The 18,959-nt window shown below is 43.2% G+C and overlaps 1 protein-coding gene across 1 annotated transcript in view; it reads right to left on the bottom strand.

Annotated features, from left to right (window-relative positions):
- The window catches only part of AGBL3 (AGBL carboxypeptidase 3), a 68,998-nt gene extending 58,552 nt beyond the window's left edge, over positions 1-10,446 (bottom strand). The window contains exons 1-4 of the mRNA XM_073330928.1: positions 10,387-10,446; positions 8,655-8,757; positions 5,650-5,710; positions 4,073-4,255 (exon numbers count right to left, since the gene is read on the bottom strand). Of these exons, the coding sequence (XP_073187029.1) occupies positions 4,073-4,255; positions 5,650-5,710; positions 8,655-8,741 (331 nt within the window). The 5' untranslated portion in view covers positions 8,742-8,757; positions 10,387-10,446. The remainder of the gene's footprint in view (positions 1-4,072; positions 4,256-5,649; positions 5,711-8,654; positions 8,758-10,386) is intronic.
- Between the last annotated feature and the right edge of the window lie 8,513 nt (positions 10,447-18,959).

The raw sequence follows: 18,959 nt of genomic DNA, 5'->3' as shown, positions 1-18,959 counted from the left end.
GAAAACTTTTTTGCTATAGAGAAGCCAAGCAAATTTGGGATCCTAGAGAAAAGTAAGAGACATTAAACATGTTTTGCTGCAAAGTTCACCTTTAAACCATTAATCAAGAGGTGAAAGTCTCCATTATTCCCATTACTAGTAGTCTTCTGAGTGATCCGGTTCCTGTAATAATTTCCAAAAATAATGTGATTTTGATTTAACTCCTTTTCCTCCCCTGCAGTTAATGTATATTAGAAAGGGGTTGATAGGATGTGAGGGAGAGATATTCCTGGTGGAATTCTGCATCACTGCGCATGTGCAGAATTCATGTCCCTCACAGATTTCTTTGCTTCCCCACAGAAAAATGACTTCTGATGAGGAAGCAAAGGGAAGCCTCAAGAGTGGTCATGTGCCCCTCCCCAGCAGCACAGGCAGGTCAGTTTGGGCTCCTGGAGCAGCCAGTAGAGACATAAATCACCGCCGGCGGAGGGGAAGGGGGCTGGACAGTCTTGTGTGTGATAAAGAAAGACACTGTGTCCCTCTCACATGCTATTGTGGCACGCTTGGCATGGAGGGGCAGGGCTTTGGGTTGTTTCTGACGAAGCAGGCGTGGGGCAGTCTCTGTCCCCTCAGGCAGAGCAGAGTGTAGCAGCCTCCCTGCTCAGTAAATTGTTCCCATTGTCATTGTGAGGAACTGTCTCAGACTGACGTGTCAAAAGAGGAGATTTTGGAACAAATTGATAAATTAGACACTAATAGTCATGAGGACAAGATGGTATTCATCCAAAAGTTCTGAAGGGACTCAAATATGAAATTGCAGAACTATTAACTGTGGCATGTAATCTATTGCTTAAATCTCTGTACCAGATGACTGGCAGATAGCTAATGTAACGCCAATTTTTGAAAAAAGGCTCCAGAGGCAAATCTGGCAATTACAGGCCAGTAAGCTTAACTTCAGTACCAGGCAAACTGGTTGAAACAATAATGAAGAACAGAATTATCAGACTCACAGATGAACATGATTTGTTAGGGAATGTGCAGCACCACTCAAAAACTCTAACATAGTGGTTCCCAAACTTGTTCTGCCACTTGTGCAGGAAAATCCCTCGGCCCACGCCGCTTCCAGCAGCTCCCATTGGCCTGGAGCAGCGAACCGCGGCCACTGGGAGCAGCGATCAGCCAAACCTGCAGACACGGAAGGTGAACAAACCAGCCAGGCCTGCCAGGGGCTTTCCCTGCACAAGTGGTGAAACAAGTTTGGGAACCACTGCTCTAACAGAATGTGTGGAACCATTAGGAAAGGGACAGATAATAAGACAGAAAATATCATAATGCCACGATATAAATCACTGGTACGCTTACACCTTAAATACAGTGTGTAGTTCTGGTCTCCCTATTTCAAAAAGATATATTATAATTGGAAAAAGAACAGAGAAGGGCAACAAAAATGATTAGGGTTATTGAACAACTTCCATATGAGGAAAGCTTAAAAGACTAGGACTGTTCAGCTTAGAAAAGAGATGACTGACAGGGGACATGATAGAGGCCTATGAAATCAAGAACGGTGTGGAGAAAGTGAATATGGAAGTGTTATTTACCCTTTCACACAGCACATGAATTGGGTACCCAATGACATAAATAGGTAGCAGGTTTAAAACCTACACAAGGAAGAACTTCTTCACACAACGCACAATTAGCTTGTGGAACTCGTTGCCAGGGGAAGTTGTGAAGGCCAAAAGTATAACTGGGTTCAAGAAAGAATTAGATAAGTTCATGGAGAATAGGTCCAACGATGGCTATTAGCCAAGACGGTCAGGGATGCAACCTCATACTCTGGAGGTCCCTAAACCTCTGACTGCCAGAAGCTGGGAGTGGACAATAAGAGATGGATCACTCTATAATTGTCCTGTTTTGGTTATTCCCTCTGAAGCATCTGGCACTGGTCACTGTGGGAAGACAGGATATTGGGCTAGATGGACCATTGATCTAAGCCAGTATGGCCATTCTTATGTTCTTATCACCTGGAAGATTTTTTATATAAAAAAATAATAAGTAATGTTTCTTCCTGCTTGTTTTTTATGTTAGAAATGTATATCCACTGGAAGATGCTGTTGTGACCAGGGGTCAGATGGAAGGGAGACAGGAAAGAGGAACGGTAGTGATACTCTTCCAATGTCTGACCACAAAATAAGCCCCACCCACCTATCACTCACATTTGATTGTGCAGATGTTCAAACTATGATCACATATGCTCTCTGAACTCCTTGGCTCAGCTCCCTCTCAGTAAGGTCCACATACAACCATGGTTCTGCTTGGCTTCCTTTGGGTGATGCCTGCTGATATTTTGCGCTTGATTCCCCCTGGTGTGAGTTCAGCTAACTTGCTTGGGGTACCTGTAAGGCTCTTTGGGATTGGCTCCTTCTTGACTAGGGACAGGAAAAAATGGCAGTACTCTTCTGAAGCCACTCACTACCGGTGCCAAAATAAACTGTTATTTGCAGTATTGTGCAGCTCTTCATAATATGATATTCCCTCTCCTTTTATACATACTTTGATGAGCAGCAAGTTAACAATGTTGACATTTAAAGTATTATCTTTGGGCATCTGAGTTAGCACACATTGAGATGAATGGGTCATGCCTCTTGGAATTATTATTTTGGATTCTGCAAATGTAGGCAGATTTCACTGAATCAGTTAGCCTCAAAAACATGACTCAAGTGTACCTCCACAAACAAAACAGTTAGAGACTTACTTTTGCTTTTTAAATTAAAGTTTATGATTCTGGAAAACAAGCAGGCAGCATGAAAAAGGTGCTGTACCATGCTGTATCACACTCTACCACCATTTACCAGATGAATTGGAGTCCTGGTTATGATTGAAAAACTAGTGAAGTTATAACGTCACTAGAGACAAGAGAATGAAAACTGGGAAAATATTTTTAGTAATTGTGTTTAAAACATTACTTTTTGTTTGGTTTTGACACCTATTTATCTCTCATTTCTAATGAGCGCTTGGGAGAAACATAGCTTTTGTTAAAGAGTGAACATCCTCATCCCTTCAATTAAATTGTGAAGGCTCAAAATATACAATCATGGGATCCTCAAGAAAATATTTAGTTAACCCAGGGAAGATCAGACTTGATTTTTCTTACATACACACAAACTTCCAAAATTTCATCTATCATAAAATAGTAAAATGGGGCATAAATCTAATTTTTAAAATATCTTTTGCAGGTCTCCTTTGCAGAACCAAGTCTAGAATGAAGTTCAGACACTTTCCTTTGTTCTAGATATTAGACCACATGTTCTCTTGCAATCCTGCTGTACAAAGAGAAGACTCTATTCTCTCAACTTTCCCCGTGGCACCCCACTCAATTCATTTTCTGGTGTGCTTTTTGTTCTCCCTGAACAGACTTACTCAAGGCTGATCTTAGGTGTCAAGACAGATGCTGACTATGTTAAAATCCACATGAACAGCAATCTGATAATTACATTTTTATAATACAATTGTTTGTACATGTTAAATGACACACTCTCTGCATAAGAGAGACAAGGTGGGTGAGGTATTATCTTTTATTGGCCCAACTTCTATTGGTGAGAGACAAACTTTTGAGCTTCCACGGAGCTCTTCTTCATCTCTCTGAAAGCTCAAAAGAAGTTGGTCTAATAAAAGATAATACCTCACCCACCTTGTCACTCTAATATCCTGAGACCAACACAGCTACAATAACACTAGATTATCTGTATGACTGTTTCCAAAAATACAATTTTATTTATATGCTCATTTTGACAACAAGTGTGTCCCTACTAAATGGGCGATCGAAACCCAATCCTATACTATTCAAGTCAGCAGGAGTTTGATCACTGACTTTAAGGGGAACAGAATCAGGGCCATCAACAGTTCAATCTCATCTCAGAAAAGCACATGATCTCCACTGATTGCTCCCAAACCACAGTGAATTTTATCAGTAAAGCACAGAGACTGGCAAGGAAAGTTCTTAATAGTGTCCCAATAGCTTTGATAAAGATTCATTTGTAAAAAATTATGAAAAGTTAAGTATTAATATTATTATTGACCAATATTTAGGACTTACCAATGTGCTCAATTCTATCCCTGATGACCTCACATTGGTGTGGCCAACGTATTAAACTCAGGTGACGTGCAGGAGATATGCCATAAAGATTGCGAGGCTCACGAAGCCGGGGTACCCATCTCCCAGAGTTATATGCCAAGACAATCTGTTTTGTCCGTGGGAAAAGCTGATCACAAATGGAATCTATGTGAAAATGAAAAAATACACTAGTCTCTTCATTCCTTCAAGTGACAGCATGCAAAGCCAATTGGTCTGAAACTAATGGATAATCCAGTACCGCAGACTGGTTTCATGAATTTACTGTCATCCCACTGAAAAAAAGATCAATGCTGCATGCTATAAATCACCCTGAATTTAAAAAGCTGAGTTAAATGGACAATGGATTACATCTATCACAAAATACATCAAGTACTCTGCTATAAGTAATAAATAGGATAAATATTTCAAGCCAGGACCTTTCATTTGAGTCTTTGTAGATATGTATTAGCATCTTTTAATAGAGTTAGAAAGGATTTGTTTCATGTAATCTGGAGCAAGTCTCTTAGTTATACTTGTTAGGGGTGTTGAATGCAGCAGGAACAGGGGCACAACCAGAATTTTCCTAAGGAGGGGGGCCCAGGTAAGGTCACGGGCCAAGTAATAGAGGTTACATTCTGAGACGTTCACATCTGTGTATAGGGTTCCTCACCTTCATACTGCTGCATGGCACATGTATGTCCGCACTAAGTCGCCATCTCTCCTTCTGGAGAGGGCCCGGAAGAGGTAGAGGAAGTAGCATGAGGAGATTGCAATCCAGGGTTCTAGGAAATGGGAAGTTGGGTCTGGGGGTGGGAAGGGAGGTAGATGAGGAGTTCTGGCCAGTCTCTCTCACCTGGGTCCAAGTCTTGGACCCAAAGAAGAAGTAGTGAATGAAGCTGTCAGCAACTGGCCAGAACAGGGGCAGGAGCACCTCCGGCATGCCACAGATCCAGAAAACAAGGTCACCATCTTCTCATGCTGCCTCCTCCACCTCTTCCACTTCTGGGCTCACTCTGGAAGGAGAAACAGCTGTTTGGCGAGGACTTCTACAGGAATTTGTTGTAGCGCCTGTGGCCAAGGGTGAGTTGGGTCCTGGGCTCATAGGTCCCTCTCTCATTGCACCCCTGGAGGGAATGTTATCTTTTCAAAGTGTGCAGTTTGTCCCGGCTTACTACTTTCTCTGGGTCTGCTTTGTCTCAGCACAACAAATAGAGACTGGGGTAATGCCTTTTCATCTCTGGGGACCTGGGTTCAAATCTAGATTATGTCTAGAGCACGTGGAAAAGAAATTAGTTTAGCTGTCTCATTTTCATTCCTAGTGGATAAATGTTCACATCCTGAAGCCACCACACAATTTGGCAAGATCAATAGTTTCTGATGAAAGGAATGCAGCAACTTCTCACTGAGGTGCATTAGCTGAACAACTGCGTGAGGAAGCATACATAGCTTTTGCTCAGACTACACTTGGCTCTCTTGTCACTTGCATGAGCACTAACCTTCTCATCCTCCCTTGTGACCTTGCAGTGAAAGTGTATGGGAATAAATGGAAGGGTTCTAACCTGTGAAAAATGCACACTGCTCAAGATCTTCTGCCACAAATGGGTTAAAGGGATCTTCATCCTAAAAATAAGACAACAGGATAGGCTCCTCTTGTTTCTATTTAACCAAAAGGAAGCAGCAATAGCATCTGTCCTGGTACCTGTTCTAGAAGGATAAGGGGTTTTCAACAGTGAGATTACTCACTTGTTCATTATTATTATGAAAACACTATATCACAATGAAAACATTTCAGTGGTGGGGGAGAGGAGGACATGCCACTAAGGGAATGAGTTTCAACAAACATTGCAAATATGAGGAACTGACCACTCCCTGCATAACTGATCAGCTTCCATTTGGTCAATTACCTTGACAAATGAGCATGACTAAATATATTTTGCAGGAAATCTGAACAGAGCAGATGCCAACTCCAACCAGCCAGATAAACTATAGGAAACTAGAAGGCTCAGAGGATTGGTAAAGGGATATTTAGTCTTCTCTCTTTGTAAACCAATCTGAAGTTACAGTTATAGCAGAAGTAACTGAAAGTTGTTAGGTTTCAGAGTAGCAGCTGTGTTAGTCTGTATCCGCAAAAAGAAAAGGAGTACTTGTGGCACCTTAGAGACTAACACATTTATTTGAGCATGAGCTTTCGTGAGCTACAGCTCAAAAATTATAACAAAAAGTTGTTATTAATGGCTGTTCAGAGGTCTACGAAAAATGAGTTTGACAAGTGTTTATATCACAAAAATTCCCAATTCCACACTTGGCACTTTTGTTGCCAGTTTCAGTAGAGAGACCAATGTTTAAAAGAGCCGTAGAGAGGAAATTACTATCTTGACCCTGAAGGTGATTTTGCCAGGTCAAGGTTGGAACATTCTAGCAAGGCAATATGAAGGAGCATGAACTGCTGCTGGTGCTGCCTATCCTGTATATTTTCACTTAATACAGTACTTAGCCTATAGGGCTGTCAGAATGGCACCCCTACCATTAATATCACATTCATGTAAAAAACCCACCTTCCTTCCTGAAATACCTTGGAACCTTTCTAACTCTAAAACTGTTTCACAACTGCAGCTGGAAATTCTGATTTATTTGTGGACACTATTTACATTAATATTTTAAATATTGTTATGAGCTGAGTAAAATCTCATTGAAATTAATAAGTGTAAACATGCCCTTCATTTAAGATATTTGTAAGGAACAGATAAGGGGTGACACCCAAAACAAGGCATAATGGAGTTTGCAGAGAAATAGCACCATGTGGGCAGAGTATTCCACTCATTAGCTGTTGTGTGTGGTCAAAAAGACAACCTGGAGTGCAAACAAGAAACTGAGAAAGACTCAGAGGCAGAGCAAGAAAGCCAAGCATCAGCCTATGGCCCTGGCAGAAGGCTAGAAAAAAGGTTTTGAGGTGGTGATGCTGGCAGAATGAAGCTTGGGCCTGGAAGCTCAGAAACTACTCCTTTTGGCTTTGGTTCCTCCTGCCTTTGCAGAAGAACTTTGCACATTCCTTGAAAATAAACAAGACTGCATCAAAGAAAATACCAGACTATCATCAATTTGTACTCCCAACTGGAACAACCTACAAGGTCCCAAACTTTGACTAGCTGCTTGGATCAAAAAGTAACCATACATGGTTTCTGAAAATTTACCTAGAACAGAAGAATATGATGACAAGATTTTCAGAAATGACTAAATGTGTTTCAATTTTTGGATGCCTACTGGAAACACCTTATAGGGCTTGATTTTCAGATGATTGGTGCTAAGTACTTTTCAAAAATCAGGCTCCTTTACTGTGTCTCAGGTTAGGCACCTGAAAATTGAGATATGCAAAATCAGTAGTCACTTTAACATCTCAACAATCCCAAAGCATTACTATTGGGTTAACCCAGCAGCAACCTAGTAGTGTTAGTTCTCTGTACTGGCATGTGGGAGTCCTTGCTTTGATTCCCTGTCATGCTTTCTCAGACAGGGGGCTAGAAATACCCTGGAGAAGTGAATTCACAATCCCCACCCCCAGGGAGAACAGGGTAGGAGGAAGGGTGTTACATTACTCAACAATGTAAAACCATACTCTTCTGAACAGTATCAGTGGTGAGCTCAAAGGGGGTTCCACTTAGTTCTGTGCTAAACGTGTGGTTTCAAAACTGGGGTCTATGGATCAACAGTGGTCCACAAAACACTTGTTGGTAGCTGTGGAGAGCTAGCTAGTGACATGGTGTTGTCTCGCCTCTTGCTTTTGGCTGCTAAGCCATTTTAAAATAAGTTAAAACGACATCAGTGTTTTCATATTACTTTTCCATGAAAACAACTGATGTAGTTGCCCCAGGATGTTAATCGCAAATGTGAGAGGAGGTGTGTGTGAGACAATGTCTCAAAGATTCAATCCACCCTACAAAAAAGTTTGAGAAAAGCATGGGAAAATATAAGGCATGAGGGAAAAGACAAAACTCTGGACTCCCTCAGAGATGAAGAGAAGAGGAAGTAATTACCATCAGCATCATCACATACATCTCTCGGTTTTGTTGATATGCTATGACATCACTTCACTACATGTTTGTAGTTTGGAAGTAATACAAAAGAATGTTGTATTGAAAAATAGCTGAGAAACCAATCAGACCCCTGTGCAGACCTCAATCCCTGCATAAAGTTTGCTGTAGGACTGGGGACTGTATTTTTACTTTGTGCATTTGATAGTATTCTGTGTATACCCAGTGGCACTGGTAAGTTTTCCCTTTTTGAACAGGATAGTGGAGATAAAAATATTTTAAAAATAGGAAAATGTGGTCATAAACCCACACAAACTGACAGGGAAACTCAGGGGAAGGTGTAATACCTGAAATTACTTTTAACTCTTTTTTAAAAAAGTGGCTAGGTTTCAAGATCACAGGACCTCTTTAAAGTGGGGAACTGGAATCAGATGTCATCAAGTTTGCATAGAAAGCAAATCATATTATATTGATTGGTACATTATAAATAAATAAATAGATACATACAAAAGGATGAAGGCCAAAGGGAGACGTACCGAATTGTATTCATCACTTATTATGCGATTTATCAGCTGCTTATCTTTGTCTGAATCTTCTGACATAATCTTCAGAAATGTGAACATTAAATTGTTCTGCAGACTGTGAAATACATTACAATTTCAAAATGACTGTTTTTACACTCTTTCTACACAAATAAAGGGGCAGCAAGGGTGGGATTCCTCCTGAAATCTCTGCCTTCTATGAAAACAATGAAGAATCCTGTGGTACCTCAAAGACTAACAGATTTATTTGGGCATAAGCTTTCGTGGGTAAAAAACCCACTTCTTCAGATGCATGGAGTGAAAATTGCTCTGTAATTTTCACTCCATTCATTTGAAGAAGTGGGTTTTTTACCCACGAAAGCTTATGCCCAAATAAATCTGTTAGTCTTTGAGGTGCCACCGGACTCCTCGTTGTTTTTGTGGATACAGACTAACATGGCTACCCCCTGATACTTGCCTTCTATGAAAATATTTCTTTACAGTGACAAACAATTAGGCATTATGCCACCAAGAGAGGTAGTCAAAATGCCATCACTAGCTGCATTCAAGGAAAGATTAAAACAAACACTAGAGGAAGCCATAAAAGGAAACCCTTTGGAAAAGAGAATAGAATGGATTATAATTAGATCTCCTGGAAGATCTTTGGGATGGTGTTTACATTAACCTTTTCTCTAAAAATTTCCCAATGTTGCTAATACCAGCACAACTCCTGCTGTGATAGCAACGGAGATAAAGCTAGAGGGTGGAACTGGAATATAGGCATCAGCAGACTTCCATGCCAGAGAATTCTCTACTGCACTTTCCTCACAGACCCCTCAATAAAGGGAAGGGATGTGGTTGTAGAAGGCAGATGTGCCAGAGCATACTGTGTTCTAACTATTCTGCTGGCCCAAAGAGGGGCACCGCAACAAAGCAGACCTAGGCTGCTCTGACTGATGGCAGGAACTCAAACAGTCCCTGATTGCTTTCAGAAATGGAGCAAACTGTAAAGGTGATACACAGCCATCTTTGCCTCCACACTGAACAGAACTTAGCTTGGCTGCTGCTCGGAATCAAGACCTCTATTTATTTGATTCTCTTTCCCTGTGAAAAGATTCAGATTTTGCAAAGTAGCAGTCAGTTTAAACTGGCATAATTCTTGTTATTTTCACGGTTGCCCCCAGGGTTCTAACAGCAGCATGAAACAGAACAATTTTCTTTATTTTACTTGGTTGCTGTTTGGCAAAGTTACCAGCTGAAGTGAAGGCCCTGGAGCAGCGTTCTGCTGCTGAGTAAGATGATTCATGGTTTACATTGGGAAGGATTTTTTCTTTTTTTTTGGTGCTAGAAGCTTCCACTTTCAAAAGTGAAATAATAAATTCTGCACAGATTAATAGTTCAGGTCTCAGTGATCCTGGGGGCATCTGGGCAAGTGCGTTTTTCAGACTCTCTCTACACAACCCAGCAGGTTAACAGGGAGAAGGACGTTCAGGGAGGGGAAGGAGGCTTAATTTGCTGCCTCTGAATCTTTGTCCACCTCAGATGCCCTGGCCCGGGCTTTCTTTAGCAGCTGGCCACAGGCTGGCGGGCATGTCCCGTATGACACGTCTGACCCTCTCTCAGGGACGTGCTCCTGGAAGTGCCGTCCCATCCTGTCCAGGCCCCATTCTACCTCCACTACACCAACCACAGCACCCCCAATCTACACTCACCCCGACAGCCCGCCGCACACCCCTCCCCCACTCACCCCGCTATGCAGCCACTCACATCCCCTTCCCCCCTCCATGCCAGTGCCGCTTCCGGGCCCCTGGCCGCGCCCGCCATACCTGAGCCCCGCCCCAGCCCCGCCCCCTCTGGGCGCGCCCCGCCCCAGGCCCAGGCGCGGAGCCCAAAGGGGCGGAAATCCCGCCCATGAGCGGCTGCCCGGTTGCCTCAGCAACCAAGTTCTCCGCCCGTCTCGCGAGAATTCTGCCCGCTGCCCGCCCCCGGGATGACCCCGACCCGCGGGGGAGGCGCAGAGGCCACGTGCCGGGGGCGGGGTGAATAGTTCCCAGGCTGTAGCGGGGCCTCTTCCGCCCGGGCCCCGCCTGCCTCGTGTCTCCTCCCCCCTGTGATTGGCCCTCAACGTCCCCCTTTGCCAGGCACCCCGCAGCTGCCCTAATAGGGAGGAGCCACCGTCAGCCCCCCCAGGTTGCCTCCAGCTCATACCACTGTCAAACCGGAACAAAGTTGGGGTGTTTCTGGCTTGTGAGCCCTTGGGTTTTCCAGCTTTCCTCTGCGGCTAGACACTTGCTTTAAATGATTCCATCTATAAAGCACGAAAGGGGGGACTCCGGGAGCTGGGGCTTTATGCTACAAGAGTTGGCAACTCTGAGACCAGTCTAGGCTGGGATTTGGGGGAAATCTCCCAATACTGCACTGTATGGCCTCCTGTGCAGCTCTCCTGATGGGTATTGATGGTGGGCGGGGGAGCATTAGTGCAGATTGCTTTTTCCACTGGAGAGCTGAGTTGCAAATAGCAACCCAAACCCCTCATCCCCAGCCCCACCCCAGAGCCCTCACCCCTCTCCCACACCCCAACTTGGAGCCCCCTCCCACACTCTGAACTCCTTGTTTCTGGCCCCACCCCAGAGCCCACACCCCCCAGCGGGAGCCCTCACTCCCTCCTGCACCCCATCCCCAATTTCGTGAGCATTCATGGCCCGCCATACAATTTCCATGTGGCCCTCAGGCCAAATAGTTTGCCCACCCCTGCCCTAGATCAAAATTTTCACATGGCTCCAGCTGGTTACTAAGCATTTAAAAAACTAGTATTGTAATATAACCCAGAAGAACCAACTAAAATGTTTCAACTAGGGTTTTCATTTGCATGATCAGAGACTGTCCTTGTTTCTCTAGAGCTGAGGCTCAGGGTCATGAGGAATTGAGATTATATAGGTGAGGCAGTGCACAAAGCAGCATAACCTAATGACTAGAGTGCTGGACTAGAATTCAGGAGACTTGGGTTCTATTTCTGGCTTGGCCACTAGCCTGCTGGTGACTTTGAACAAGTCACTTGACCTCTCAGCCTCAGTGTTCTGATCTGTGAAGTGGGGATAATGATATGGATCAAGGGTGGCCACTTGTGCATTTCTGGAATACAGGACGTTCTAGTACAGCAGGGAATGCTGTTGCCCTCACTAGTGTGACCTTGCCTGCCTGGTGCATGTGATGTCAGACTACATGGGAGATGCATTTTTGAAGAGCGTGCTGCTTCTCCTGTACTGATGTGATATGTGCAAGGTCATGCCGGTGGAGTGATGCACTCTTCAGAATAAAGAAAAGGAATACTTGTGGCACCTTAGAGATTAACAAATTTATTTGAGCGTAAGCTTTCGTGAGCTACAGTTCACTTCATTGGATGCATTCAGAATGTCATCCCCCCGTTATACCAGACAAAACCACATCCAATTTTGTCTCGGTGCCAGATCGGACAAGCCTTAAAAAGCAGGACTGCCTAGTTCAGTGGTGCCCAACCTTGTTACACAGGAGAGACACATAAAACTAAGAACAACCTTGTGTGGGCCAAACAGATTCTACATATTTTAATAAGATTTAAAGTTACCTGTATTGATTTCTATTTTAAGTTCAGCTTGTTTCGTATGTAATTAGATAGGTTATTTCTATGTATGGTATTGTTTATTTACACACTTGTGTGACCTAAAATGATGTAAACATGATGACAAAAAACTAACGAATTGCCTGTTAATATATTGTGTTGAAGTAGGCCCCGGGCCTTATGAAATGCTCTGGTGAGCTCTGTATGGCCCATGGGCTATAGGTTGGGCACACCAGGTCTAGTTTAAAACCAGATGCATGGCCTGCCTATACAACAGACAAAATGCTTTGAAATCTACTGAAGAAGAGAGCTGTATAAGAGCTAGTGTTAAGGCTGTGAGAAAGTTGTGATTTTTTTTGGTTCAAAAGTTGCAGCCACAGTTTGTTAAAACTGCAGTTTTGGAGCAGTCAGAAGTACCACAAAAGGTAGTGTGCGGGGAGCAGGTGTGTGTAGGCAGCTGTGGGGAGACAGGACCTAAACTCTTGTTTTGTAACTGACTAGATGTTGAGTTGGCAGCAGGGTCCTTTACCTTCCTATGGGGCTGGATACCTCTCCCCCCACAGTTCTGTGTCTGGCTCTCTCCTCTGCATCCCCTTTCCTCCCCTCTAGCAGGAGCCCCAACTCTTGTCCAAAGCACCAATGAAGGACAAACTCACCAGTGCTGCCCCAGGGTTGGTGGTGCTGGCCCTGCTTGGGACAGACTCTGCCTGCGGCACCATGCTGGGGCCTTGCCGACTCCCCTCCCCACTTGCTGCTGGGCTCTGGGGTCTCTCCCTGTTCATCCTGCTCCTGGGTAGCCAGGTGGCCCAGTGAGCTGGAGGTGGGGGAGCCTGGCCCTGATCTGCACAGCTCCCAGGTCCTCTCCTTGTCTGCCTCCACTCCCACAGCAAGTGCCAGGACGCAATGCCAATTACTCAGATTTGGCCCAGATGCCCCTCCGCATAACAGAGGGATGTCTGGGCCAAATTGGAGAAAATGGCAATGCAGAAAAGTTGCAGCGAGTGTGGAAAATTGCAGTTTCCCCAACAAAATTGTGGACCGCCATTTTTTTTCAGCCTTATTTATACTGCCTTTGCTGCTTCTGTATTGTGTATGGAAGACAGCAGTTTCCAAGGGCTGTAAATCCAGCACTTCACAAGAGTTCAAGTTCACAGTACAGTAAAAGGAGTAACATACCTTGCTATCAAAGTAAATATAATCAAGTAAACCTTGCCCCTAAATCGTGCAAATAAATATTAATTAACCACCACCTCCTCCTAGGTCTTCATGCTGTTAAACAGGGTTAAAAGTAATTTACCTTAAATGCTGATTTTTCTTGTGGGTCCCGCAGGATTATTCCTTTAAACTTCAGTTGTTTTAAACAATGCCATTGAAATGTTGATGTTACTGAAGGGTTAATAATTAGGGATTAGTAAATACAAATATGAGATTGGGTATGTGGAAGACTGAGAAGTCACTTTCTTAAAACAGTAGCCTTCCTTTTATGCTGCGTGCTTTGTAAACTTTTGAGCCCTAGATAAATAATAGATTCTGTTGGCTTTCTTGACTTGCTAATGAGAAGGCAGCATCATGAAAGACAACCCCAATCTATTGTTGCAGGCAACTGTCAGGGATCTAAGAGTGGCAGTGAAGAAGGGTGAGGAATGATATAAACAAAGAAATTAAAAGTGAAAGTCCACCTAGACCTCCCCCAACTCTGGAAAAGTACATTGACATACAGGAGAAATGGTGCAGTACTATGAAGCAAAAAGAAAAGGAGTACTTGTGGCACCTTAGAGACAAACCAATTTATTTGAGCATAAGCTTTCGTGAGCTACAGCTCACTTCATCGGCTGTACTCACAAAAGCTTATGCTCAAATAAATTGGTTAGTCTCTAAGGTGCCACAAGTACTCCTTTTCTTTTTGCGAATACAGACTAACACGGCTGCTACTCTGAAACCTGTTGTTATGAAGCAATCATTCTTTCAGGTTAATGAAATTGAACAGACTAAGTGATGAAATTATAGAGAGACAGAAAGAGGCTGAGCATGGCTAGCATTTGGATATTAATTTTTATTCCTGTTTTTATTCCTGAGTTTTATTCCTAACTCAGCACTTGCTATGTAAATTACCATGGAGAGGAAATTTAGGTTCCTTTTATTAGTATAATATGTTTATCTTGTGACTTCCAAAGGATCCTATTTCTCACTACTGAATCATTACAGCAGGGAGGCTTCATTTAACTGTTGACTTGCTGAGTGGCAATACATGGCAAATTGGACACAGAAAATGTGTCAGGCCTCTTCCTTTCTTAGGATAGAGAATTCAGAAAAGGGGGCCTATAAAGGATGCACCGTAAGAACAGAAATCTCTATCTTATGATTTTTCGGTACTTGCCTGATGTTGGATCAAATTGCATACAAAGAACAGGAATAGAGGCACTCAGGGATCATAAAGGACTCATCCTTGCATGGAGCCTATACAGTGATTAGTGAGAATAGTGACATCATGTCCCCAGAGGTGTGCAGTATTGCAAACTTGATTCTTTCCACACTCTAACTCAGCATTCTAGCTAACTAATTACTGGGACTGAATTGTGTAGGGGCTCAGACTTTAAAGGGGGTGGATAGATGGCATAGATTGCAAGGGTAATCGGGGTAGTGGCAGTTAAAGAGAGGGATAAAAGAAGTAGTGTTGTATAAAAGTAGATTGTATTTTCTAAATGGACAACCTAACCTATACTCTCTATTACTGAGAGAATCCTCACTCATTGCTCTATTTGCTTTCTACAACCAACTCTCTGTATAACTTTTCATGAGTGATGTACTTGAATACTTGGATGCTAATATCTAAACTGTATTCTTAAATTTATTCACCTAAATTTGGGTTATTGTTGATTTTGCGCTATATGTATCTTCTGACTTTAAAAGTAAACCTTGTATTTGTGGATAATCTAAGCACTATACCCAGATGTTCTATATAATTATTTAACATTAGATTTAATAAAAATTTTAAATCTGTAGAAGAAAATTTAGACTGGACATGGCGAATTACTGTAATGGCGTAAGTTGTAATGAAATGCATGTTATGAGTTATTGACATTGCACTCCCTGCAAAGGGTTAAATACAGAGTCTTGCCCAAAGGATTTCCTAAGGACTATCTACAGTCCTAAAGGGGATTGTGTGGGTTAAGCAGTCTCTTTCCTCTGCACCATGAAGAAAAGGAGTACTTGTGGCACCTTAGAGACTAACCAATTTATTTGAGCATAAGCTTTCGTGAGCTACAGCTCACTTCATTGGATGCACACAAAGGTTCTTGAAAGCCTGAGGCAAAATCTGAAACTGAGGCCCTACCCTTACAAACACACATACACACACACACACACACACCACACAAGGGGGTGCAAAAACAGGTCAGTTACAAAAACACAAATGTGAGGCCCTAGGTGTGGGGGTTGAAGATCAAGCTCGCCTTACACTCACCCTGTTGCTCAGCCACAGCTTTAGTCCTGCTGGTCTGGGGCCAGACTCCCCACTCTGAGTGTTGTGATCTGGCCCACAGGATCATAACACTGGTGTTGCCGTCCCAGGAGGAAGATCACAAAGTCACTTGGTTTGGGGGTCTTCTCAAATTGGGGCCCCAGGGCAAGCTGCCCTCCCCAGGAGGTCCTCATTCAGAGAAATTGGCTTTCTAGTGAGCATTAGTTATGTTTGAACTTGTCTCCTGCAGTAATGGCTTGGGAAAATATGATACTAGCTGCTATAACTGTTGAAAAGCTATTTGCTGTAATGAAAATACCTTGACGTGTTCTCCAAAAATGGATGGGAGTTTTGCTGTTTTCTTCACAGGGAGAAACACTGGGGCCTCTACCTGTATAATGGTAATAAGTTTTGTGATTGTGCAAGCCTTAAAGTGGTTTATTGCATAGGTGAAACCAGGATCATCACAATTTGACCCACACATCTGGGGGAGAACTACTTTCCTCTGTGAACCATTTCCCATAAACAGTTATATAACACCCTCTAGTGTCACGTACAGAACGGATGTTTCTATTTCTCTGTAGGAAAGCCACTCCTGAGATATGAATGCAGATGTGGAATATCTGCCCCACTCAAGAAATTGCTTGAAATTAGACATGTCTCTTTCAGACAGCACTTTCCTACCACAGTGTTTTGCTGCCTCACATAAACTAAAATATTGTTTAAAATAACAATATCCAAAGCACCACTATTTTACAACAGGTTTCAGAGGAACAGCCGTGTTAGTCTGTATTCGCAAAAAGAAAAGGAGTACTTGTGGCACCTTAGAGACTAACCAATTTATTTGAGCATGAGCTTTCGTGAGCTACAGCTCACTTCATCAGATGTTTACAACAGAGGCTTTCCAACACCACAAGTCAGTCAGAATTCTACTTAGATAGGTTTCAGAAAGGATCCTGATGCTTATGCTGAAAAATAACACTGATTGTTTAATTTACTGAAGATTTAACAATTGCTTGCTTTATACTCTATTTCCCCCCAAATGCAAGTAAGGGCTCAGGATAGCAGCTATGTGGCCTAGTGGAAAGTACCCTGGACTGCGGTTCAGGAGACCTTCTTTTTATTCCTGGTTTGCTGTGAGGCATTGGGTAAGTCACAGCTCCCTCCGTGCCTCAGTTTCCCCATCTGTAAAATGGGGATAATGATACTGACCATCCTGTATAAAGTGTTTTGAGATCTCCTAATGAAAAGCAATCTATAAGAAGCTAGCTCTTAATATTACGAGTTGCTTGACTTGCTTCAGCTATATACACTGGGAACTAATCCTAGAACAAAAGGTTAGAAAATAACTGTATACTCGAATGTAGTGGCTCTCAACCTTTCCAGACTACTGTACCCCTTTCAGGAGTCTGATTTGATTTGCGTACCCCCAAGTTTCACTTCACTTAAAAACTACTTGCTTACAAAATAAGACATAAAAATACAAAAGTGTCACAGCACATTAATACTGAAAAATTGCTTACTTTCTCATTTTTACCATATAATTATAAAATAAATCAATTGGAATATAAATATTGTACTTACATTCCAGCGTATAGTATAGAGCAATATAAACAAATCATTGTCTGTACAAACTGACTTTGCTAGTGCTTTTTATGTAGCTTGTTGTAAAACTAGGCAAATATCTGGATGAGTTGAAGTACCCCCTGGAAGACTTCTGTATATCCCCGGGGTACACATACCCCTGGTTGAGAACCATTGCTCTAATGGTTATTAATATTAATTATTTGTATTACCATAGAGCCTAGAAGGCATAATCAAGGTCAGGACCCCGTTGTGATGGGTGCTGTACAAACTATTCCTGGGGGAATTCTGCACCACTGTGTGTGTGCATATTTCATGTGCCACACACACACATATTTGCAGAAAATAGCTTCTGCTGAAAAGTTGCTGCAGTTCCTCCTTTTACCCACCAGAGGGCGTGTGGCGCTAGAATAGAGCAGCAGCTCCCAGCAGAAAATGACTTCTGAAGTTCTGCCTTTTCCCCCACCAGAAGGCGCTGTGGCGCTAGAATACAGCAGCCACTCCTGGCAAGCCCCGGCCAGGATAGGGAAGAGAAAGAGGGTACCTTCTTCACAGCACCTGTGGGGCCAGGTCAGGAGACAGGGGCTATGGGGAGACAGACAGCATGGGGTTTCTGGGGGAGTCAGACAGTGGCTCATAAGGGCTAGTGGGGGAGGACATATTGGGGCAAGGGCTGGATGGGAGTCGAGGTGTGGGGCCACATGGACAGAGGGGAAGGGGGTCCAGAGCTACAGGGGGGAAGGGGTATGGCTGAGTGGGGGCACAGAGACACATAGGGATGGGGTGCAGGGACATATGGAGTTGAGAGGATGGGGCTGGCCAAGGGGGTGCAGGGACACATGGGCAGAGGAGGAGGAATGAAGAGCTACAGAGGGGTGGCTGAGTAGGGGCACGGAGACAGGGACAGGGGCAGGGGCAGATGTACCTGACTGAATGGGAGAGGCTAGGGGTCAGGTAGGGTCTGCATGGGGTTGCTCCCTAAAAATCTCTCTCCAGCCCCCCCCCCCCCAAACCTGTTCCATGCTTTCCCCACCAATACCCAACAACCTTTCAAATTTATACCCAGGCTCCTTCTCAGCAATTACTTCCCTCTCCCTCAGTTCTTTCATTACCCCTGACTCCCACAAGCCTTTGCACTGCTTCTGAGGGGTTCAGGAAATATGGTTCTGTACTGTAGTTTAAATTAATTATTACTCACAGTTCTGTATTAATATGCCTAGTAAGAAATCTATTTGTCAAAAAACATTTTCTGCATCTTTTTTTCTTGTCTGTATTGTTACAGACATACTTGCTGACAGATATTTTGAAATAAATTACCAAAATAATTGAAACTGGTGATTATATTGTGTTATTTTGACAAATAAAATATGCAGAATTTTAAAATATTGTGTGCAGAATTGTTAATTTTTGGGCACAGAATTCCCCCCAGGAGTAAAACATTTAGCAAGAGACAGTTGCTGTTTCAGAAAGCTAATAAGAGACAAAGGAAGGGAGAAGAAATACAGGGGTGAAGTGTCTTTTCCAAAATCACACAGTAGCAGAGCTGGGACTAAAAACCATGTCACCTGGTTTCCAGTTCACTGCCCTAGCCACTGGACAATACTGGCCCTACTGAATGATTTTAGTGAGATGTTATGGTACGTTGTTTTCTTGCTAGAAAAAAATGTTTTGGCAGTAG

The sequence above is a fragment of the Lepidochelys kempii genome, chromosome 1 (assembly GCF_965140265.1).
Source record: "Lepidochelys kempii isolate rLepKem1 chromosome 1, rLepKem1.hap2, whole genome shotgun sequence".
Lineage (NCBI taxonomy): Eukaryota > Metazoa > Chordata > Testudines > Cheloniidae > Lepidochelys > Lepidochelys kempii.
This window is presented reverse-complemented; position numbering and strand designations above follow the sequence as displayed.